This window comes from Rhinoraja longicauda, chromosome 7 (assembly GCF_053455715.1).
Source record: "Rhinoraja longicauda isolate Sanriku21f chromosome 7, sRhiLon1.1, whole genome shotgun sequence".
Taxonomy (NCBI): domain Eukaryota; kingdom Metazoa; phylum Chordata; class Chondrichthyes; order Rajiformes; family Arhynchobatidae; genus Rhinoraja; species Rhinoraja longicauda.
In genome coordinates this window covers 44,808,340-44,833,371 of record NC_135959.1, presented here as the reverse complement: position 1 = coordinate 44,833,371, position 25,032 = coordinate 44,808,340, and the positions used below count along the sequence as shown (strand labels likewise).

Genomic DNA, 25,032 nt, shown 5'->3' with positions numbered 1-25,032 from the left:
TTTTGAAGCACTATTTAGATTTTTCATCTTAATTGTTTGGTCTCAGGATAGAGAATTTACAAAGACTAAAATTCACATCCAGAAGTTTTAATACCCTTCAATAACATTCCTTTATGTGCTGTTTTTGAATATGATCTGAGTTTTATTTTAAAAGTTTGGTACTTAAATATGATGTTAACTGATAGAAGTATAAACATTTGTGAGAGGCACTTGTGACAGTCAAAATCTTTCTCCCAGGGTGGAAATATCAAAACCTAGAGGGCATAGCTTAATGGTGAGAGGGGCAAAGTTCAAAGGAGTTGTGTGGGCATGTTTTTCACACATGGAGTGAAAACTCAGCGGGACAGACAAAATCTCTGGAGGACATGGATAGTGATGTTTTGGGTCGGGACCCTTCTGCAGACCCGAAACATCACCTATCGGTCGGTGTTCTCCAGAGATGCTGTCTAACTTGTTGAATTACTCCAGCACTTTGTGCCTTTTTTATAAACCGGCATCTGCAGTTCCTTATGTCTATCTAGAATCTATTGTGTTGTTTTAATATATATCTTAAGAGAGGATTGATAGAACTGTGTTCAGATTGAAAATTGAGTAATTAAAAGGAACAAAAGTAATTATATTGCAATTGATTCAAATGAAGTATAGGAGCATTCTGCATGTTTCTTTTTCAATGAGTATTGCAAGATATATTCTCTTTTACAACTTTAAGAACAAAATAAAATAAACTTATGACATTGTTTAAATGAAATGAACAATGAAAAATTGGCTACTCCGTTGATTTCTCGGCCAATTTGTGAACTTATGTTGGTTTATCACTATGGTAACTAAAGAAAACCCATAAAAAACTAATGCTATTCAACATAACCTCAAGTCTAAAAAATGCATTACAAAAATATCTGATTTACAAAATGATGTAAAACCCCAAAAAAGTAAAATTATTTAATAATCTCACTTCTTCTAGTTGGTTAATACCTTTTTTTCCATTTAAAGTATTGCTGATAATGTTCAGACCACTATGTTCAGTCTAGAAAAGTAGACTACATTTTATAAATGCTGGAAATCTGAAATAAAAATGGAAAATGCTCCAAAACTTCAATAAATTGTGTAGTATATGTGGAGAGAGAAAAACAGACTTACTTTTTCAGATCCATTACTTTAATGGAACAATTCTGGGAACAGAAAGAGGCCATGATCTGTTGCTTAGGATGGGAATTTCCAATTATTTAACTAAACACTTGTGTTCAGTCTGCCATGTCTGCTGAATCTCCTGGTTGCTAACCATTTTAACTCCTCTTCCCATTCCCACACTGACCTTTCTGACCTGGGCCTCTTCATACAAACTAGAGGTACAGCATCTTGTATTCCACTTGTGTAGCTTACCATCTGATGGTATGAACATTGAATTCTCCAATTTTAGCTAATGCTCCTGCTTTTTTTCCCTTTCCCTTTCCTGTTCCCCCCCATCCCCTACCTTGGTGAGTTCCCATTTCTCCCACTATCCTGCCCTCTTCCCCAACCCCCATACCCTTCCACCTATATCTCTCCCTCTGGCTTTATAATTCACTCCTGTTTTCATCTCTAGCCTTTGTCCACCCATCTGCAAATCAAACCCCCCGGCACTATCCACCAGTCACTTGCCAGGCTTTGTCCCACTCCCACATCTTTTGCAGAGTTCAATCCCGTACTACAATCAGTCTGAAGAAGGGTCCCGACCGAAAAGGTCACCTATGCATGTTCATCAGAGATGCTGCCTGACCTGTTATGTTACTCTAGCATATGGGCTGCGCAGTGGCAGGGTTCAGAGACCCAGAGACCTGGGTTCAATCCTGACTAGGGGTGCTGTCTGTACGGAGTTTGTACGTTCTCCCTGTGACTGCGTGGGTTTTCTCCGGGTGCTCCAGTTTCTTCCCACACTCCAAAGATGCACATATTTCTAGTTTAATTGGCTTCAGTAAAATTGTAACTTGTCCGTAGTGTGTAAGATCGGGCTAGTGTACGGCGTGATCGCTGGTCGACGCAGACTCAGTGTGCCGCAAGGCCTGTTTCCACGCTGTATCTCTAAAGTCTAAAGTCACTTTGTGTTCTATGGATGTTTCCAGCATCTACAGTTCCTCATACCTCCAATTGATACATGGCTGGAGGGAACTATTTCCAACTACAAGTTTTGGCTCAGAGGGCATTGCTCTTCCTTCTGAGTTATGTTCAAATCCCAATCCAGAAACATGAGAAATATATCTAAGTTTAACATACCATTATGTTTCAGAGAGAAGGCCGGACCTTAGCAGTCACTGCCTTCTCGATGAGATAATAACCCACTGCTGCCCACTCTGGTGAAAGTAATAGATTGCCTGGCATGATTGGGCAGAACAGTAGCATAGCGGTAGTGTTGCTTTCTCACAATGCCAGCGATCCGGGTTCGCTCCTGACCTAGAGTTCTGTCTGTAAGAAGATTGTATGTTCTCCCTGTTACCGTGGGGTTTTCTCTAGTTGCTCCGGTTTCCACCAACATTTACAAACATTCCAGGTTTGTAGGTTAATGGCCTCTGTAAATTGTCCCTAGTGTGTAGGGGGTGAATAAGAAAGTGGGATAATATAGAGCTAGGGTAAATGGTTGATTGATGGCCAGCGTGGACTCAGAGGGCTGAAAGGCCTGTACTGCATTTCTAAACTCTTTAATAAAAATAATTCTGCACTGGTTTTATCATTCACACCACTCACTGTTTTAATCTTGTGGCCTTGTGGTGAATCAGAAGGCTGGAGGCCAAGTCAATGGATATTTTTAAGGCAGAGATAGATAGATTCATGATTAGTGTGGGTGTCACGGGGAGAAGGCAGGCGAATGGGGTTAGGAGAGAGAGATAGATCAGCCATGATTGAACGGCGGAGTAGACTTGATGGGCCGAATGGCCTAATTCTGCTCCTATCACATGACCTCCTGACCTTACAACAGAAAACAGAAGACTGTATATTGCAGGTAAAAAGAGATAGGTGGCACAGCAGTAGAGTTGCTGCCTTCCTGCGTCAGAGACCTGGGTTCAATGCTGACTACGGGTGCTGTCCATGTAGAGTTTGTACGTTCTCCCTGTGGCCGAATGGGTTTTCCCAGGTGCTCCGGTTTTCTCACACACTCCAAAGACATACAGGTTTGTTGGTTAATTTGTTTCTATAAAAATTGTAAATTGTCCCCAGTGTGTAGTGTGTGCCAGTGTAATGGGGATTGCTGGTCAGCAAAACGTCTGTGGCCGAAGGGCCTGTTTCCACGGTGTATCTCTAAACTAAACTAAATTTAGGTTGTAGAATATGTTCATTTCCTTGGCAAGCCTAAATGAATCTAATCTGCACCACCAAATGTAATTTACTGGCACTGAACATATTATATGACAAGTACAGACATGGTTGGAAAAATGTATTACTGCTTACTTATTAACACAGCTCCTTAATGTATTGGATCAAAACATGTCTACATCAAGTTTGGAATCTGTGGTTTATTTTTTTGAAGATTTGCATGACTCCTACCCAACCCACATCTTATCTAAATGTTGCGCTGCATTCTTTTAAACAGAGGGTTAGGAAGGAGGCTTTTCATGAGCCACTTTTTAAAAAATTCATGTTTGGCACACACTTCAAAGTCACAAGAAATTGTTAATATCACTGCGGTTTATGTATAAAGAACTTGGTTCTAACATTGCAGTTTGATGTACAACGATCTTGTTTGCAAGCACTTCATTCTTTTTGGCAGAGGATAATCTAATTAAAGTTCATTTTGATTCCGACCCCTGCATTTTCAGTAGATAGCTTTTGAAGCAAGCTGAGATTAGTAAGAAAATATACTGCAGGAGATAATGACTGGTCACATTTCTTTTGTCAAAGAGAGAGCAAGACAGAATTAATTTAAAAATGATGAATGCACTTCACATGGAGAAACCAAGCTGCAAAGACAGAAAATAGATTCCGTTGGCCTCTGCACAATCAGTTGATCTCATTGATGGAGTGGAGGCATTTCAATATCGCTCCAAGATTCGGTCGCACGACTGAAGCTTCCAAGATGCACCGAAGAGCAGAAAGCAAAGACGGACAGCCGCGAATTAAGATGGCGTGGGAGGCCTGGCACGCCACCATGAAGAAGAACCTGGTGGGCCGCGGCCTGCAGGGGAGAAGCTCGGAAGCCGCCCAGCTCGGCCCCGAAGACCGGAGAGCCAAGGAGGAGGGAGCCGCAGCCGATGACGGACGTGAGGAGAGAGCCAGTAGGAGAGGGACCGACCGGGGTATTGCCTCCAGCGCCTTCAGGGTCGGCTGAAGGAGGCGCCCCCAGAACACAGGCAATCAGGTGAGGAGAGGGACCTCGGCTCGCCAGTCGAGGGCGGCAGAGGAGGCCCTGCAGCAGCCTGAGGCTTGCCTAGGTTTACATGGACTCAGTGCATCCAGCATGTGGTCTGGACATTGGACATTTTCTTTATCCGTAAATGGTGCCAAAATATGGCGACTTGTGCATGTGTAAGCTATGCCAAAATAATTTCACTGTGTAATACACATGTGACAGTAAAGACCCATAGGACCATTGAGATTAGAAACAGAAATCGGTTTGGATTTCCATTCTCCTGATGGAAAATTAATGTTATCATTGGTTTAGGACAGGATGGATCATACCTGTAGTGCCCCAGTCACAAAAAAGGTCTGTCTTCACTCATTGTTTAATCACGCAGAAGAAAACTGCGAACATTAAGTATTAAAGTGCTGTCGGGAAAACACAAGCCAATGGGATTTGCACAGCCCAACTGGCGTTGCCTGGATGTTTCCACTGGTGGGAGAGTTTAGGGCCAGAGGACACAGCCTCAGAATAAAATGACCTACCTTCAAAATGGAGATCGGGAGGGATTTCTTTAGCCAGAAGGTGGTGAATCTGTGGAATTCATTGCCACCGATGGCAGTGGAGGCCAAGACATTGGGTACTTTTAAAACGGAGATTGATAGTTCTCGATTAGTAAGGGCATCGAAGGTTATGGGAAGAAAGCAGGAGAATGGAGTTGAGAGGGGAAAATAGATCAGCCATGATTGAATGGCGGAAAAGACTCAATAGGCTGAATGGCCTAATTCTGATCCTATGTCACTGGTAAATGAGTTTGACAAACCCTTCCTTTTGTAAATACGTGTCCATGGGTACATGTGCCACAATGAGATATCAGAAGAGATTTTTTCTTTCTTTAAATCTGAAGAATCATAGGCAAAGAAATCAAATCTGGCTGGTCATACAGGGCAAGGGCAGGCCCATGTATCTGGCTGATCATACAGGGCAGGCCCATGTATCTGGCTGGTCATACAGGGCAAGGGCAGGCCCATGTATCTGGCTGGTCATACAGGGCTGGCCCATGTATCTGGCTGGTCATACAGGGCAAGGGCAGGTCCATGTATCTGGCTGATCATACAGGGCTGGCCCATGTATCTGGCTGGTCATACAGGGCAGGCCCATGTATCTGGCTGGTCATACAGGGCAGGCCCATGTATCTGGCTGGTCATACAGGGCAGGCCCATGTATCTGGCTGGTCATACAGGGCAAGGGCAGGCCCATGTATCTGGCTGGTCATACAGGGCTGGCCCATGTATCTGGCTGGTCATACAGGGCAGGCCCATGTATCTGGCTGATCATACAGGGCTGGCCCATGTATCTGGCTGGTCATACAGGGCAGGCCCATGTATCTGGCTGGTCATACAGGGCAGGCCCATGTATCTGGCTGGTCATACAGGGCAGGCCCATGTATCTGGCTGGTCATACAGGGCTGGCCCATGTATCTGGCTGGTCATACAGGGCAAGGGCAGGCCCATGTATCTGGCTGGTCATACAGGGCAGGCCCATGTATCTGGCTGGTCATACAGGGCAAGGGCAGGCCCATGTATCTGGCTGGTCATACAGGGCTGGCCCATGTATCTGGCTGGTCATACAGGGCAGGCCCATGTATCTGGCTGGTCATACAGGGCAGGCCCATGTATCTGGCTGGTCATACAGGGCAGGCCCATGTATCTGGCTGATCATACAGGGCTGGCCCATGTATCTGGCTGGTCATACAGGGCAGGCCCATGTATCTGGCTGGTCATACAGGGCAGGCCCATGTATCTGGCTGATCATACAGGGCTGGCCCATGTATCTGGCTGGTCATACAGGGCAGGCCCATGTATCTGGCTGGTCATACAGGGCAGGCCCATGTATCTGGCTGGTCATACAGGGCAGGCCCATGTATCTGGCTGGTCATACAGGGCAGGCCCATGTATCTGGCTGGTCATACAGGGCAGGCCTATGTATCTGGCTGGTCATACAGGGCAGGCCCATGTATCTGGCTGGTCATACAGGGCAGGCCCATGTATCTGGCTGGTCATACAGGGCAGGCCCATGTATCTGGCTGGTCATACAGGGCAGGCCCATGTATCTGGCTGGTCATATAGGGCTGGCCCATGTATCTGGAGATTGATCTAAATTGAAAACACTATTCTTGTCCACATCTATCAAATTGATGAAGGAAGAATCTTACTTCTTCAAATTGCATTAGTTTATTGTCACGTGCACCGAGGTACAGTGAAAAGCTTTTGTTGCGTGCTAACCAGTCAGCGGAAACACAAAACATGATTATAATCAAGTCATCTGCAGTGTACAGATACACGATAAAATGGAATAACGTTTAGTGCTTGACAGAGTCCAGTAAAGTCCGATTAAAGATAGTCCAAGGGTCTCCAATGACGTAGATAATGGCTCAGGACTGCTCTCTAGTTGTTGATATGATGGTTCAGTTGCCTGATAACAGCTGGGAAGAAATTGTCCCTGGTCTGGAGGTACATGTTTTCACACTTCTGTACCTCTTGCCTGATGGGAGGGGGGAGAAGATGGAGTGACCGGGGTGAGACTCGTCCTGGATTATGCTGGTGGGTTTACCGAGGCAGCATGAAGTGTAAATTGAGTCGGTGGAAGGGAAGTTGGTTTGTGTGATGGTCTGGGCTGCGTCCACAACTCTCTGCAATTAACAGCCATTTAATATGAGCCCCTCTTCAGTGCGTGAGTTTTTGTCCCATTAGAGTCATGGTCTTTAAAGGCTCTTTGCCAAGTACTAAACAAAGAGCCCATTGTTACGATCAGTGACATAATCACATCTCCAATTAATTATTCCTGAAAATTACCCTGAAATGCTAAAATGGACATTTGCATCATCTGTAGCTGGCAGCCTTTCTGAAATCTCCACTGTTATCTCTGATGAAGAAAAGACAGAAAAATCTGTACTGATCCCAGTTGTTGATAACACACAAACCAGATGGTTTGATTTAAGAAGAGAGACCAAATCCGAACTCCTTAGAACTGGATCTGCAGCTGACACTAGAGGAAGATTCCAAAGCAAATTGCTTCAATAAGATGGTAATTTGCCAAATTATCCATGTTATTTATACCCAGTTAATAAGTGAAAAACTGCTTAAGAGAGAAGCTTAAGATTCAAAATGAAAATAGTCCATGTAGATTTATTTTAAAAGTTGCCCCTGTGCACTCTAATTGCTTTCTGATTCCAATTTGCTCCTTCCTCTCCTTTATCTCTTGCTGGAATTTAGATTTAGACTTTACAGATGCAGTGTGGAATCTGACCCTTTGGCCCACCGAGCCCGCGCCGATCTGTGATACACTAGCACTATCCTGCACACTAGGGACAATTTAAAATTCTGGCCTTTGTTCACCATCTGCTTATCAAAACCGGTTGCAGGAGGAAAATTCGACCCCCTTGGAGGTTGTAGCCTCTGACGCTGGCTATGATAACGGATCTGTCGGCTCCGGGCTGGGTCAGAGTTCCAGAGCCCTGGCCGCAGGGGGCAAATTCGGCCTGCCGATCGGCTGCAGAAGTCCCGTTGAGGTCGACATCAGCTGCCTCATCCGGCCTGGGCATCACATTTGTGGGGAGGGACTTCCAAAGGGGATTTCAAGTGCGCTCTCGTAATTTTGTCTGGATGAAAGGAAGTGCTAGAAACCCCAGATGCCGGAAAATCGATGGTGGACCTGGAGTTCTCTGACAACCTCTGTACCAAATTCGACTACCGATTAGAATTTGGGGATTAGACAGTCAGGCTGTGGGATTCTTCACTGGGTGGTAAAAAGAGCCAGATTTTTAATAATGTTTGGAGACTCAAGAAACTACAGATGTTGGAATCTTGCATTTCTTTAGGCAGAGGGTGGTGAATCAATGGAATTCATTGCCACAGAAGGCTGTGGAGGCCAAGTCAATGGATATGTTTAAGGAGGAGATTGATTGGTTCTTGATCAGTACGGGTGTTAAGGGTTATGGGGAGAAGGCAGAAGAATGGGGTTGAGAGAGAAAGATAGATCAGCCATGAATGAATGGCAGACTAACGTTGATGGGCCAAATGGCCTAATTCTGCTCCTATAACTTATGAACATGAATAGAACACAAAGTGTTGAAGTAACTCAATGGGTCAGGCAGTACCACTGGGGGACATGGATGGGTGATGTTTCAGGTCAGGACCCTTCATCAAACTCAGATAATTAGCAATACGAATAAATTGAGCAATGAATTGGATCTGTTACATCATACCGAGGGCTCTAGGCGTCGCATCACTGCCGTTCTTATTTAATTAGTCTAGAACCGGAGGGCACGGCCTCAGGATAAAAGGATGTACCTTTAGAATGGAGATGAGGAGGAATTTCTTTAGCCAGAGGGTGGTGAACCTGTGGAATTCATTGCCACAGACGGCTGTGGAGACCAAGTTATTGGGCATTTTTAAAGTGGCGATTGATAGGTTCTTGATTAATAAGAGCATCAACGGTTAACGGGAGAAGGCAGGCGAATGGGGCTGAGGGGGAAAATAGGTCAGCCATGATCGAATGGCGGAGGAGACTCGATGGGCTGAATAGCCTAACTGCCCCAATGTCTTCTGGTTCAATTTGCCAACTCACTAGACTGATTGTGGCAAAATAAAACAAGTACCATAATTCACAAGAAGTTTAGCCTCAAATGGGCGGCACAGTGGAGTAGCGGTGGAGTTGCTGCCTTACACCCCCAGTGTCCTGGGTCCAATCCTGACTATGGGTGCTGTCTGTACGGAGTTTGTACGTTCTCGCTGTGATGTGTGGGTTTTCTCCGGGTGCTCCCCACGCACGCACGCACGCACACACACACACCAAAGCTATACAGGTTTGTAGGTTAATTGGCTTTAGGAAATTGTAAAATTGTCTAGTGTGTAGGATAGTGCTAGTGTACGGGGTGATCGCTGGTCAGCACTGAAGGGCCCTGTTGCTGCGCTGCATCTCTGAAGTCTAAATGAAGTCCGTAAAGGGACAACCACAATTAATTCTTTGGAAGCAACTTAGCCTCAGCGCACCATTGAGACTTTAGAACAATGCAATGAATGAATGCAGTGCCATGTCATCTACTCCCCCCTCATGAACAGTCCACGTGACTACGTTAATTTAAAAAAATAACTCTACCATGGCTATTACTGATGTAGCTGTTGGGGATCTCAAGTCTTATTGTCATTCAAATTATCAGTTCATTGTGAAATAACTGAATGATTAAGTGTTGATTAAAGCAGTAAGCGAGATTATTAACAGTGAAAGGGGGCATTTGATTCCGCTGGAAGGTTGCTATTGTCTACCAACAGACCCCTGTCTGCAGTGTTCATTACATATGCCTCTTGTTTTCATCCCAGTAATTTTGCCTCATTCACGCTCCCTTTTCTCTTAACCCTTAACGGCGTTTTTTTTCTCATTAATCCTCGCAGGAATGCGGTTTCGGATACGGGGATGATGGACAGTGCGTGACCTGTAGGCCAAGCAGGTTCAAGGAAGACTGGGGGTTTCAGAAGTGTAAGCCGTGCTCGGACTGTGCTCTCGTGAATCGAGTCCAGAAGGCCAACTGCACAGCCACCGGCAACGCAGTGTGTGGAGACTGTTTGTCTGGGTAGGTGCCAGGAGTATCAGACGCCATCCGTATTCCTTTCAAGTGTGTGAGATGACTCGATTTTATCTCACAGAAATGCAGAAACAAAGAATTTCAGTTGAATTACAAAAGAAGATACAGAGTACTGGAGTAAATGAGTAGGTCAGGCAGCCTCTCTGGAGAACATGGATAGGTGGTGTTTCGGGTCGGGATCATTGTTCAGTCTCTAACAGAAACTGCTATTTTAAATGCTATCCATCTTTCTATTACACTTAACCTTCTGATATTTTCACTTTAGAGTCATACAGCGTGAAAACAGGCCTTTCAACCCAGCTTGCTCACGCCAACTAACATGCCCCAACTATGTTAGACCCACCCTGCTGCATTTGGCCCATATGCCTCTAAACATATCCTATCCATGTACCTGTCTAAATGTTTCTTAAACATTGCGATAGTACCTCCCTCAACCACCTCCTCCAGCAGCTCGTTCCTTATACCTAAGGCCCTTTGTGCAAGAAAGTTACCCCTTGGATTCCTATTAAATCTTCCCCCCCCCCTACAGTCAGTAGGTGGTGAATCTGTAGAGTTCTTTGCCACAGAAGGCTGTGGAGGCCAAGTCAGTGGATATTTTTAAGGCAGAGATAAATAGATTCTTGATTAGTACAGGTGTCAGTGATTATGGGGAGAAGGCAGGAGAATGGGGTTAGGAGGGAGAGATAGATCAGCCATGATTGAATGGTGGAGTAGATGATGGGCTGAACGGCCTAATTCTACTATCACTTATGACCTATGTTTAAAGTGAGAGGGGCAAGGTTTAATAGGAAGCTGAGGGGCAACGTCTTCACTGATAGAGTGGTGGGTCTATGGAACGAGCTGCCAGTTGAGGCAGGTACCATAACAATATTTAAAATACACTAGGACAGTTACATTGATAGGAAAGGTTTAGAATGATATGGACCAAATGCAGGCAAACGTGACTAACTGAGATGCGGTAATGGACAAATTGAGCCGAATGGCCTGTTTCCGTGCTGTGTGACTCAATAACTAAATTCTGCAGCATACATTGTGGTTAAATTTGACCATTAGATTGTTCAAATGCATTCCAAAACCGTGACTCCCCACTTTATTTTAATTTTATAAATGACTTTTTGACCATTTTGCAAACACTGACTCCTCTGACTTTTAGGGTTACTTTTTACAAGCCATTAGCATGTTTCTCAGTTTTATTGCCTGTCATTACGTTCATTACTCACTCTGGGTTGGATAGCCCGATGTTTTTGTTGCTGGTTTTACCCATTCCTGGGTTTATTAAATAAAGCTTTTAAAGGTTGTTATGGAAGGTCAGTTTGCAAAATGGAATGTCCACCATTTTAATTAAATGCTTGAATTTAATACCCTGTCAATTTACTTTGGTGTTGAATTAACCCAGGAAATAAGAACTGTAAACAAAGGCGAACACTAAAAAGTATTCCAAACTTATTCAGATAGTCAAGTGATGACCCCATCTCTTTTATGGGTAGGATTTATTGGAAGTGCAGGAGAAAAAAGGTAAACCATCTCACTTTAGTAGAAACACTTTTAAAAAGTAGAGATTTCATTGTTTACAACTAAAATCCTAGGTGAAAGGTCAGGCCTCACATAAAGAACGTTATAAAGGGAGAGCATTGGCAAGTACATAATAGTTAGCTGTTTGAGTTTGGGATTAAAAGCCTGTCAGTTAAAAGAGGAATTGGCAGATGTGGGGAGGGAAGAGGTTTAGTTTAGTTTAGTTTAGAGATACAACGTGGAAACTATATCCACACTGTCTTCAGCCCACCACGGCTCTGCTGTCCAACGATCCCCGCACACTAACACTATCCTACACACACTAGGGATAATTTACAATTTTACCAAGCCAATTCGCCTACAAACCTGTGGGTCTTTGGAGTGTGGGAAGAAACCGGAGCACCCGGAGAAAACCCACGTGGACACTCTTGCCTTCTCCCCATTACCCCTGACACCCATACTAATCAAGAATCTGTCAATCTCTGCCTTAAAAATACATATTGATGGCCTCCACAGCTTACTGTGGCAATGAATTCCACAGATTCGTCACCCTCAGACTGAAGAAATTCCTCATTTCTAAAGGTATGTCCTTTTATTCTGAGCCATCTGGTCCTTGACTCTCCCACTAGTGGAAACATCCTCTCCACATCTACTCTATCCAGGCCTTTCACTATGCGGTAAGTTTCAATGAGGTCCCCTCTCATCCTTCTAAACTTCAGCAAGTACAGACCCAGTGCCATTAAACGCTCATTTGTCTACGAAGCAGATAGGATGTGAAAACATTCGAAACATGCTTCAGACAAGTGCACATGAATCGATCTAAAGCCCTCTTACAATATTTCCTAATTGTAGAAAGAATGATTAACCTAAATATGTGCAAAAATCCTCCTGTTATGTTGATGCATTCAAGTAGTAACAAAGGATTTCCAAAGGCTGAAACTAATTTTGAAAATTATTCAGCCAGTTTTGCAATGAGGTTTTGCCCAGCTGCTTTGATTTTTCTCACCTTTTAAAATCAGAACTTTTCGTAAAGGAGGCTGTTTTGAAAGACCATGACTTACTGTACAAATTCTGTTAAGTTTAAAGACACAATGATTAAGTCAGACCTTATTTAAGAGAAATCTTGAAGATTGTAAGCAGTCAGGAAAATTGAGGGCAAAAGGTTTCAGCAACTGGAGATCTTTGGAGAAAAAGGCGAAACAGCGGTGTAGCGGCAGAGTTGCTGTCCCACAGTGCCAGAGATCTGGGTACAATCCTAACTGCAGGTTTTGTCTGTACGGAGTTTGCATTCTCCCTGTGCTGTGTTTCTCCGGGTGCTCCAGTTTCCTCCCACACTCTAATAACGCGCAGGTTTGTAAGCTAATTGGCTTCTGTGAATTGTAAATTGTCCTGTGTAGGGTAGTGCTAGTGTACGAGGTGATCGCTGGTCGGCACGGACTCGGTGGGCCGAAGAGCATGTTTCTGCACAGTATCCCTAAAGTCAAAAGTCTAAAAGAAAAGGCACTTTGAGGAGTTTTGATAGAATGATAGGGGATTATAACTGGTGCAGACAGAGTAAATAGAGAGAAACTGATTCTGTGTCCCATAATATGAGAAAGACAAATACTGATTATATTGAACGTGAGTGCACTTGGGTGTACCAAGTATCCTCAAGGTATACACAAAATGCTGGCATTACTCCACAATTTTGTGTCTATCTTTGGTGTAAACCAGCATCTGCAGTTCATTTCGACACATTTTATCCTCAAGGTATGCCTACTTTGAAGTTAACCAGCATCTGAAGTTATTTGTTTCTAAGCTTGTTACTGAGTATGTTGCCTCATTCCCAAATGTCTATTGTTTAAAACTCATGATTTTCTCTCCTCTCTCCTTCCAGATTTTATAGAAAGACTAAATTGGGTGGTTTTCAGGAAATGGAGTGCATACCATGTGGGGAAGCTCCTCCTCCTTATGAGCCTCACTGTGAGTAAACTGGCTTATTTCATTTGTTTGTGGATTTAGTGATGAGCATTGAGGGCAGCATGGTGGTGCAGCGGTAGAGTTGCTGCGTGGGTTCGCCCCAGGAGTTTTCGTTTCCCCCCACACTCCAAAGACTTACAGGTTTGCAGCTTAATTGGCATGGAAAAGTTGTTAATTGCCCTTGGAGTGTAGGATTGTGTTAGTGTACGGGGTGATCGCTAGTCGGTGCGGACTCAGTGGGCCAAAGGGCCTGTTTCCGTGCTGCAGCACTAATGTCTAAATAAAAGTTGAAAGACGCAGTGGTGCACCTGAGGAAGAATTTTAGGCAGGTTCTCACTGTTATCAAGGGATCTGGAAGATTTTGTTGTAGGCCACACCTTTGAGCTGCTGCCTTACTGCACCAGAGCCCCAGGTCTGATGCTCACCGCAGGTGCTGTCTGTGTGGAGTTTGCACCTTCTCCCTGTGACCCCGTAGGATTCTTCTGGGTGTTTCGATTTCCTCCCACATCCCGAAGACATGCGGGTTTGTTGGTTAATGGCCTCTGTAAATTGCCACTGATGTGCAGGGAGTGGATGGGAAAGTAGGACGTGTGAATGGGTGAATCGATGGTCGGCGTTTTCTCGGTGGGGCACAGGGCCTGTTTCCATGCTGCATCTCCAAAGCTAATATTAAAACTAAAACTTTCTTTAGGGTGTACAGAGTCACACTTCTGTTCCATTTGATCAAAGCAAAGACAAAACTTTAAGGTCTCTTCATCCTCCTGGCAAATTTCAATACTGTTTGGTCTGATGAGAATTCCTACTTGCTTTATTACCACGTCTAAATACTTAGACGGGGAAAATTACACTACAGGGAATACCATCATCATATCTATAGAAGACAGCTTGGTGGCCTCCACTAGTACAACATCTGAAGCCATTTATTCACAAAATGCTGGAGTAACTCAGCAGGTCAGGCAGCATCTCGGGAGAGAAGGAATGGGTGACGTTTTGGTTCGAGACCCTTCTTCAGACTGACCGATTCACCAACTCACCGCCTAGGTTTAGTTTAATTTAGAGATACAGCATGGAAGCAGGCCCTTCATCCCACCGAGTCCACACCGGTCAACGATTACCCGTTCACACTAGTTCTATGTTATCCCACTTTTGCCTCGTACACACGAGGGGCAATTTACAGAGATCAATTAACCTACAAACATGCATGTTTTTGGGATGTGGACAGAAAATGGAGCACCCAAAAAAAACTGGGGTCACAAGGAGAACGTACAAACTATACAGACAGCACCCCTAGTCAGGATCGAAGCCGAATCTCTGACACTGTAAGGCAGCCTCTCTCTACCACTGCACCCCTACGGTCTTTGTCGCCTGATTTCCAGCTGCAAGGAGTCGATGAAAACTGCCCTCCTCTTCCACCTTGGGGGGGGGAGTAAATGGACAAGGATCCAGGGCAAGCTACAAGTTCAATGGATTATGCTTTTAAAATAAGGATTTCTTGACATTTTTTTACATGGCAAAATCTTGGATATGCACGTGGTATTTACCAGGCTTGAAATAACCAGTGTATGGTAAAATCATTGGATTGTTGTTTGCGTGTGATTTCCTGAATGCAGCTGTGTGTTGAAGGGCAAGCGGAAAGTCAGTGAGTACTCAGAGGTTGGGCTGGGACCAGGTGGCCAAGTCAAGCATGCTAATGTAACACAAAACCGGTTAAAACATTCAGAGAAATAGATAGTAATGAATGGATATTACTACAAGCTGCAGCCTTTTTGCCTTCAAATTAATCATCAGCGTTTGAAGCTCATGTACCTTGCTTGCACAAAATATCTTACAGGCCGACAGCCGGCAGTGGATTTGCTCTCTTTACAGTTTTGAGCACTGTGAAGGCACAATGTCACCGGTGAACTTCATGTCATTGTCTCCTCCGGTGTCTTGAGTTTGAGTTTAGTTTATTTTACATATAAAATAAACTTGACATACCTTTAAAGCAAAGTATGACAACTTGGTACGAGGGCTGACAAATCTCACTGGGGTTTAGTTTAGAGATGTAGCGTGGAAACAGGGCCCTCGGCCCACGGACTCTCCATCAACCAGCGGTCACTCCATACACTGGCACTATCCTGCACAAAAGGGACAATTTGCAATTTTACCGAAGTCAATTAATCTACAAACCTGCACATCTTTGGCGTGTGGGAGGGTTTCCTCCATGCAGATAGCGCCCTTAGTCAGGATCGAACCCGGGTCTCTGCCACTGTGAGGCATACTGTAAGATTTCACATTATTGTCACCTCTAGTGTCTTTTAAAGCAAAATATGACAACTTGGTATGAGGGCTGACAAATGATACCACATTGAGGGTTACTTTCATGCACATAACATAGGCCAAGAACCTAGGAAGGCTAAGCTCCCTTGAGTATATAGTAGTGTAAATGTATGTGGGTTTGATTGGATAGGGTCCAGACCAGAAGTACTGCAAAGTGGAGTCAAGGGTCTTCAACTATAATGGTGACAGTTTTATTTTTAGTTAATAAATTATCAAGGGGCATTCCTTCACTGTTTTTGTCATTGCATTCCATCAGTGAAGTTCCTTCTCTCAGAGTGTTAGTGTACGGGGTGATCACTGGTCAGCACAGACTCAGTGGGCCGAAGAGCCTATTTTCATGCTATATCGCTAATGTCTAAAGTAAAGTCTAAAGACACAGTGGTGCATCTGGTAGAGACATTACCTCACAGCGTCAGAGACCCGGGATTGATCGTGCCATTAGGTGCTGTGTGTTGAGTTTGTACGCTCTCCCTGTGACTGCTTTCTTGATTAGTAAGGGTATCAAAGGTTACGAGGAGAAGGCAGGAGAATGGGCTGAGAGAGAAAGGTGATTGATGGTGGAGTAGACTCAATGGGCCAAATGGCCTCATTCTGCTCCTACGTCTTATGGACTTACGGGTTTCCTCCCCATATCCCAAAGACATGCGGGTTTGTAGGTTAACTGGCCTCTGTAAATTCTCCCTAGTTTAAGGAATGGATGAGAAAGTGGGATAACATAAAACTAGTGTGAACGGGTGATGGATGGTCGGCGTGAACTCAGTGTGCCGAAGGGCCCATTTCCATGCAATATCTTTAAAACTAAAGCTAAGTGGTGGACCTTATCACTGTTAAAGCCTTTTTGACAGCCTCTTTGTTTACACAGCTCCTAAATGGCTTTCAAAGATTATGCATCTCAATAATTAAAGTGTAGTCGAAAGTTGTATATTATTCATTTAAGAAAACCTATTTGAATTGCTTGCTGAATGATTTGTTCTACTGACGACAGACCTGCCACTTTTGTTCTCTGAGGATATATGGGATTTATTGAGAAAGAGAATTGTGGGGGTGGGCTGGGGGATATCCTATTGAATATTAATATATCTTTAGCCCAGTGGGTGTGGGGATCTTCAGAAGCCTGCTGTTTGCTTGTGGTCATGCCTGACTGCTCCTGACAGAACAAGCACATATTCAGGTGTGAAAATAAATAGAAGTGGGCTGATGGATGACTCCATCTGCTGACAACCTTACAATGAGGTACTTCAACACAAGCTTTTTCACTTTGCAGCCTGTGTAATGCCTACCAAAATATTTGATGCACAAACCTCAACAGAATTCCGACTTTGAATTCTCATTCCATTGAAGTCAAGACCAATATGGATTCTGTGGTCATATAGTTATGAGCAGTATACAGCCCCATATATGAGAAGGATGTGCTGGTCTTGGAGTGGGTTCAGAGGAGAATGATCTCGGGGATGATTAGACTAACATATGATGAGCATTTGACGGCTGTTGGCCTGTACTCGCTGGAGGTTAGGAGGAAGGAGGGGGTTACCTCAAGACATTTACCGAATAGTGTGCGGCCTAAATAGGGTGAATGTGGAGAGAGGATGGTTCCACTAGTGAGAGAGTCTAGGACCAGAGGGCACAGCCTCAGAATAAAAGGACGCACCTTAGGAAAGAAGATGAAGTCAGAGGGTACTGAATCTGTGGAGTTCAATGCCGCAGATGGCTGTGTTGGCCCAGTCATTGGGTATTTTTAAGGTGGAGATTGACAGGTTCTTGATTAGTAAGGATGTCAAGGGCTACAGGGAGAAGAGAATAGGGTTGAGAGGGAAAGATAGCTCAGCCATGATCGAATGGCGGAGTAGACTCGATGGGCCGAATGGCTTACTTCTGCTCCTATGACATATGAATTTATGGAGGCCGTAAGGTCAACAGCAATTGCTGTCAAATTATAGGAAACTAGTAACAACCTTCGGGATTGGAGACACGAGGAACTTCAGAGGCTGGAATCTTGAGTACAACACAAAGTCCTGGAGTCTGGCAACATCTCTGGAAGGAGTGGAAGAGCAACGTTTCTGGTCGGGACCCACCTTCAGCATGTTCTGGACTTTTGTGCATGCACAAGCAAACACATAAATCTAGAAGTTACAGTCCACGGATTGTGGCTTTCCAAAGAGAACATAAGGGAAATAAGCAGGGTAGGTCATTCACCCTGTCAGACCCAGAGTCATGGAGCTGCACAGCACAAAAACAGGCTCTTCAGCCCACCTTGCCCATTCTAACCAAGTTCATATTGGACTAGTCCCATTTGTCTATACAGTTCTAAGGCCCCCTTGGTCATGGCTGACCATGGGTGATGCATCCTGGTTGTTGGCTGCTTGCTCCAAACCTCGGCTAGAGCAGAGTTGATGTGTGGTCGGATGCAAGCCTGGGCGATGTCAAATGAAGGACAGGCTGTTGCCCATGCAGCACGTCCCCCCTCTCCACGTCGCTGATCGATCCAAAGGAACAGCAGAGCCGTTACAGTTTGGCACCAGCGCCATCACAGGAGCTGCCAGAACGAGGTTGTAGACAATGACGAACTGCCTTAGGGACTCCGACTCCGGATTTTTCTTGAGGTTTACTCCTGGAGCCTTTTCCAGGACTGGATATGGCCACAAGGCAGTGGAGGTTTTAGATCAGAGTTGTCCCTCTCCTAGATGGACTGCCTTCCCAGGCTGACGAGCCTCACCTGTCCGAGACCCGAGCGTCTACTTTCCCGTCTATAGCACCTGCCCACTGCAGCCTTCATCCGTCATCCCAGCCGTTGTGACGCTCCACTAAAGTCAGTCATCATCTTCCACCTGTTTCACCGTTGAGGTCTTGGTTGGATTGCTCTTTGTCAGGGACCTCCCCCTCGACCGTACCGCCATGGATGACCCTACCAGGAGCATAGCTCTAGACGGCATCGCTCTCAGAGTCTCAGGACCACACATGCTTCTCCACCATGATATGGTGACAATCCACTGTACAGTAAACCTTTATTATTACAGACCTCTTCGTAATGGATTTTGGTTATAGCAGACTGTCTCTAAGAACACAGACTGCCAGTTACACTGCGGAGGCTATTGACATTGACAAGGCATTGAAATTGACAAGCAATCGCTTTGATTGGCACTATTGGCACTATGAAATAATGTGACAAACAGCCTTTAGTATTTTTAGCTTTCAGTAACAAAAATACATTTTTAGTAGTTGAAGAGAACTGTATTTGAAAGCAATTCATCGTCTCACAGAATGACTGCTAGATGAATCTTTTACTCAGTTATAGCAGAAAATCGGCAGCAACAAATACCACCCCCCCCCCCCCCCCCCTCCTCCCATGGTTTATTATAACAGGTTTACTGTAAAGGGCCCAAAGCCCTCTAAACCCATCCTATCCAAATATCTGTCCAAATATTGTTTTAAAATCTTAATTGTATCCGCTTCAATAACTTCTTCTGGCCAACTCTACCATTCAATAAGATGTCTGATTTACTTTCTCAGTACTACCTTCCTACAACAACCTCCAACCCTGTGTTCCCCAAGCATTCTAAAATATATGAATTTCTTCCTAAAATATACCCAGTAATCATTGAGTCTCCACAATTCCTCTTAACTAGAGAATTCCAAAGATTCATTACCTTCTGGGTGAAGAAATTCCTTCTTGTCTCTGTCCTGAAAGGCCGACTCCTTATTTTAAGGGCGTGATTCCTGGTGTCTAGTTCTGGAAATTGCAGAGAAGAAGCATTCTTGTATTTATCAAGCCCTCTAAACCCTATGGATATCAATGGATAGGATAGGTTTAGAGGGATATGGGCCAAAAGCGAGCAGGTGGGACTAGTGTAGATGGGGCACCTTGATCGGCATGGGAAAGTTTGGCCAAAGGGCCTGTTTCCACACTGTCTGACAAGGACTCTAAGCCCTATAAGAATTTTGTATATTTCAAGGTATCGCCTCTCATTCTTATAAATCAAAAGAGACTGGGTGCAGTCTGCCTAATCTCTCCTCATAGGAAATCCTCGTCTACCTGATCAAAGTGTATAAAATTATGAGAGGCATAGATAGGGCAGACCTTTTTCTCAGGACGGAAAGTCAAAGAGTATAGGGCACAGCTTTAAGATTGGGGGGGGGGGGGGTTTAAAGGAATGTGCGGGCCAACATTGTTTACACAGAAGGTGGTGGGTGCCTAGGAGAGGCTGCCAGGGGTGGAGGTGGAAGCAGATACAAAAGTGGCGTTTAAGAGGGTTCTGAATAGGTACATGGATATGGGGGGATATGGATCACTGGCAGGTCGAGGAGATTAGTTTAACTTGGCATCGTTCGGCACAGATGTGGGCCAAATGGCCTGTTCCTGTACTACACTGTTCTATATTCTAAACCTGCCTTACCAGGAATCAATCGAGTTAACATTTTTTGCACTGTCTCTATCAGAGTAGATCATTCCTTAGGTAAGGAGACCATACCTGAATATAGCATTCCAGGTGCTATTCATCATTGATGCCATGTAATGCTGTACTAGCTTATTTGCCCTTGTACCCAAATTCACTTGTAATAAATATCTATTGCCTTCCTAATTGCTTGCTGTAACTACACATTAACTTTCATTCATCCCATGTACAACAACTCCCTGATCCCCTGTCTCTCAGACTGAAGAAGGGTCTCGACTCGAAGGGTCACCTATTCCTTTTCTGCAGAGATGCTGCCTGACCCACTGAGTTACTCCAGCTTTGTGTGTCTATCTTTCCTGTAAGCACTCTTGCCTTTCATGTTCATGTTTTAGAAGCAGACTCAGTCCATTCGGCCCATCATGTCTACTCTGCCATTCAATCATCGCTGATCTATTTTTCCCTCTCACCTCCATCTACCCACAACCCCTGACACCCTTACAAAATCTCCCACTATTTAAAACTTCTTCCCTTTTGCTATTTTTTCCCGATCAAAGCATATGATGTCACACTTTTCCACATTACATTTCATCAGCCATGATGTCATTCATTTACTTAGCCTGTTCATACATCTTAGAAGCCTCTCTCCATCCCCCTCACAACTCGCATGGCTCTGTATAAACAGCCAATTTGCTTATGTTACACTTGATCCTCTTTCTCCAAGTCATTGATGTATATTGTGAACAGCTGTAGCCCCAGATTCCTGTGGCAATCCACTAGTTCCACGATTCAAATCCAAAAGTTCCTCACCACCAAGATGCCAAAATCACTTGAATTACTTTTTTAATGCAGTGTACAAAGTGCTGAAAATGCTGCACTCAGCCAGAACCTTTTTTTTCTCAGGGTGGAAAATCAAAACTAGAGGCCAGAGCTTTAAAGTGACGGGGGTAAACTTTAAAGGAAATGTGAGGGGCAATTCATTTTGCACTGATGGTGGTGGGGGCCTTGAACACGCTGCCATTGCCTGCATATCCATGTGCCTATCCGATAGCCTCTTAAATGCCACTGGTATCTGCCTCCGCCACCAACCTGGCATCGCGTTCCAGGCACCCACCACTCTCTGCATAAGAAAGCTTGACCTGCACATTGCCTTCAAACTTTGCCCCTCTCGCCTTAAAGTTATGCCCTCCTGTCTTAAGAGACCATGAATAAATGACGTCTGAAGGAACTACTGAAAACATGCTGTGGTTGGGCAGGTTAGTCAACATTTGGAAAAACGAGAAATCGATCTGAAGAATGGTCCCGACCCAAAATGTCACCTGTCCATGTTCTTTGGAGATGCTGCCTGACCCGTTGAGTTAAACCACGACTTTGTGTCCTTCAAAGATTAAAATATCAGTTCTCACCGACAATTCCTGCTATCATCATTCTTTGAGTATGTTGATAATGTCAGATCCTCGCCTGGGTCCGAATGTAATAAACACGCGACACTGAACATAAACGCTGTGGTTTATTTGTCCCCAATTCCTTAAACCTTGCACTCACAACACTCGCCTCCCTATTGAACATAAACATTCTTCCACCATTCCTTTACATCCTGGCAACATGTGTCCTCTGACCTTCCTGACTCATAGTAACACGTGATACATTTAAATATACATTTAAATATTACCATGACAGATAACACTGAGACTGCCATTGGAAGTGGCCCGAGTGGATTGATACTATTAGTATAAAACGTACTTGTTGTTTGTGTCTTCAGCCTATCTATTAGAGATTCACTCCTGATTTTTGAGGCCCAGTGTTACGTGGGGCTAGTCCCAATTGTCTGCATTTAGCCCATAGCTCTTTAAACTCTTCCTATATTTCGCTTGGGCAGTTTTTCAGCCCAGTGGTATGAATGTTGATTTCTCTAATTTCAAGTAACTCCGGCATTCCCTCCCCTCTACCCCCCTCTCCACCCTTCTCCCCCCCCTTAGTTGTCCAACCAATTCTACTGTTGTATCCTCTTCGTTATCACACCTTCTCCAGTCAACGATGGGACATTATGGGCTCCATCTTTCCTAGGGTCATCTGTTGTAGACCCTGATTTGTTCTGGCCTTTTTTCCACCTCCAGTTTATCCCTCTACCCCACCCAACCCCTAATTTCAATATGAAGAAGGGTTCCGCCCTGAATCATCATCTATTTTTTTCCGAGAGAAGCTACCTGACCCGCTGAGTTACTCCAGCATTTTGTGCCTATCTGTCCAAATGTTCCTTAAGAGTCACAATTCTATCTGCTTCTATCGCTTCTTCTGGCCAGCCACAACATTCAATAAGATGTTGGCTCAGTACTACCATCCTACAACAGCCTCCATCCTTGGCTTCCTCGAGCCTTCAAAAATATATCAATTTCCTCCTAGTATATACTCAGTAATTACTGAGACTCCACAATTCCTCTTAACTAGAGAATTCCAAAGATTCACTGCCACTGGGCGAAGAAAATTCTTCTTGTCTTTGTCTTGAATGGCCAACTCCTTATTTTGAGGGGGTGACTCCAGAGAGCTGCATTGCATGGGATTTCAATTGAAATTTCAACATGATGATGATGTTGAAAGATATGGAAACAGACCCTTCTACCCACCGAGTCCATGCTGACCATCCATCCCCGTTCACTCTAGTTCTATGTTATCCCACTTTCGCATCCATTCCCTGCACACTAGGGGTAATTTATGGCAGCCAATTAATTTACAAATTAATCTACACATGCCTTTGGGATGTGGGAGGAAACCGGAACCCCCCTGAGGAAACCCAAGTGGTCACAGGGCGAAGGTGCAAACTCCACACAGACAGCACCCGAGGTCAGGATCGAACCCGGGTCTCTGTTGCTGTGAGTCAGCAGTCCCACCAGCTGCGCCATTGTGCCGCCCATGTGTTTGAATATAAGGGACAAGCAGGAATGCTTCGTGTCTTAGGCATGCTTTGACAAGCAGCAAGGCAAGAAGAACTGGCTTTTATGGGCATCAAAAGTCTCTCTCAGTTGTTCTGTAGACTGTGTGTACTTCACAATACCCCCCTGGCACTGCACATCCCCCCTGTCGATCCCCCCCTACCATTCTCACCCCAAATACCACATGAAGGCATTTGTGCCAAAAAAAACTCTTCTACCACCCAGAAACACTGATTGGGGTCCATTGTAGTTAGTAAGTTGACAATGACAGGTCTTTAAGAGGTTTTGTATGCGGCACAGTGGCGCAGCGGTAGAGTTGCTGCCTTACTGCGCCAGAGATCCGGGATCGATCCTGACTATGGGTGCTGTCTGTACGGAATTTATGCGTTCCGTCTGTGACCGCACAGGGTTTCTCCGGGTGCTCCTCCGGTTTCCTCCCACACTCCAAAAGACGTACAGGTTTGTAGGTTAATTGGCTTAGTTGAGTTGTAAAAATTGTCCATGGAGTGTAGGATAGTGCCAGCGTACAGGGTGATCACTTAACTCAGTGGGCTGAAGGGCCTCTTTCCACGCTGTATCTCTAAAATCTAAAGTAAAGGTAAGTTCTTGCTTACCATGTAGGTCGATGACTCACCCTGTCTTTGCCTATAACACCAGAATAAGTTCACTCGTAGATAAAGTCTGGCTGTAAGCATAATGCAACATAGAAATGGTAGTACAAAGGGAAACCAGTCAAGATTTTAGATTTCTATTGGATTGTTTCACGAATAATTTTTAAAAAATCGTTCCTTCTGTTCTCTGCAATTCTTTTAAGTTGTCTTCTTTGTTTGAGTCCCCAGGGCTTTCATCTGCAAGTCAAAGCCAGCCACCTTGTCACAGTGGTATGCAGCTAGACCTCAGAATGTGGGATTATGCTCATGTAGGATTTACTTTTCTTAAACTGTTGTGTGTCTAATAACAGTAATTTTTCTTTGCCTTGCAGTCATTCAATTAAGTAAAGCTTTGAAGACTGAAATGGCATTTATTGAAGTCTCCTATGCACCTCCTAAAGGATCAACAAGTTTAAGAGTACCAACATTTATCATAGTCTTTTCATAAATTTGCCTGTTTGAATGTTCGGTGCAAGAAACACAGTCCGTAAAGCACTGTAGTGCAGAACCATAAAGTTTAGTTTAGTTTAGAGATACAGGTAGGCCCTTTGACCCACCATGTCCGCGCCGACTGGCGATCCCTGTAAATTAGCACTTATCCTGCATACTAAGTAGAATGTACAATCTTTACCAAAACCAATTAACCTACAAACCTGCAGGTCTTTGGAGCGTGGGAGGAAACCGGAACACCTGTGGAAAACCCACACGGTCACAGGGAGAATGTACAAACTCTGTACAGACTACACCCATAGGATCGAACCCGGGTCTCTGGCGCTGTAAGGCATCAACTCTACCGCTACGCCATCGCGCCGCCCTGTCTAGGCTTTCTTGCCCTATACTGAGCTAACTGGTTTAAATTATAGACTGGAGTCAGACCTACTTTCACAGCGTTTAAGAAACATTAGCCAGGCGACTGCGTGCTGATCCCAGAAGTGAATCAGCAATCACGCATTACAATGGATCCTCTCTTTTAAACCTCTACTCCAACAGCAGCACTCCTTACTTTAACTATGCTCTTCTTAATCTCCTCTCCCTTTATCATTTATCCGTACACTGTGAATGGCTCGATTGTAATCATGTATAATCTTTCCACTGACTGGTTAGCATGCAACAAAAGCTTTTCACTGTATCTCGATACATGTGACAATAAACTAAACTAAACTAAATTTGGACAGGTTGGGAATCAAGAACCAGAGGACATAGGTTTAATCTGAGAGGAGAACGATTTAATAGCAACCTGAGAGGCAACGTTTTCACTCAGAAGGTGGTGGGTATATGGAATGAGCTGCCAGAGGAGGCGGTTGATGTAGGTACAATAACAGCA

The 25,032-nt window shown here is 44.5% G+C and overlaps 1 protein-coding gene across 3 annotated transcripts in view; it reads left to right on the top strand.

Annotated features, from left to right (window-relative positions):
* The window catches only part of tnfrsf19 (tumor necrosis factor receptor superfamily, member 19), a 63,532-nt gene that overhangs the window by 19,229 nt on the left and 19,271 nt on the right, over window positions 1–25,032 (top strand). For all 3 annotated transcript variants that reach the window (XM_078403072.1, XM_078403073.1, XM_078403071.1), the window contains 2 exons: window positions 9,760–9,938; window positions 13,339–13,424. In XM_078403072.1, coding sequence (XP_078259198.1) covers window positions 9,760–9,938; window positions 13,339–13,424 — 265 coding nt within the window. The remainder of the gene's footprint in view (window positions 1–9,759; window positions 9,939–13,338; window positions 13,425–25,032) is intronic.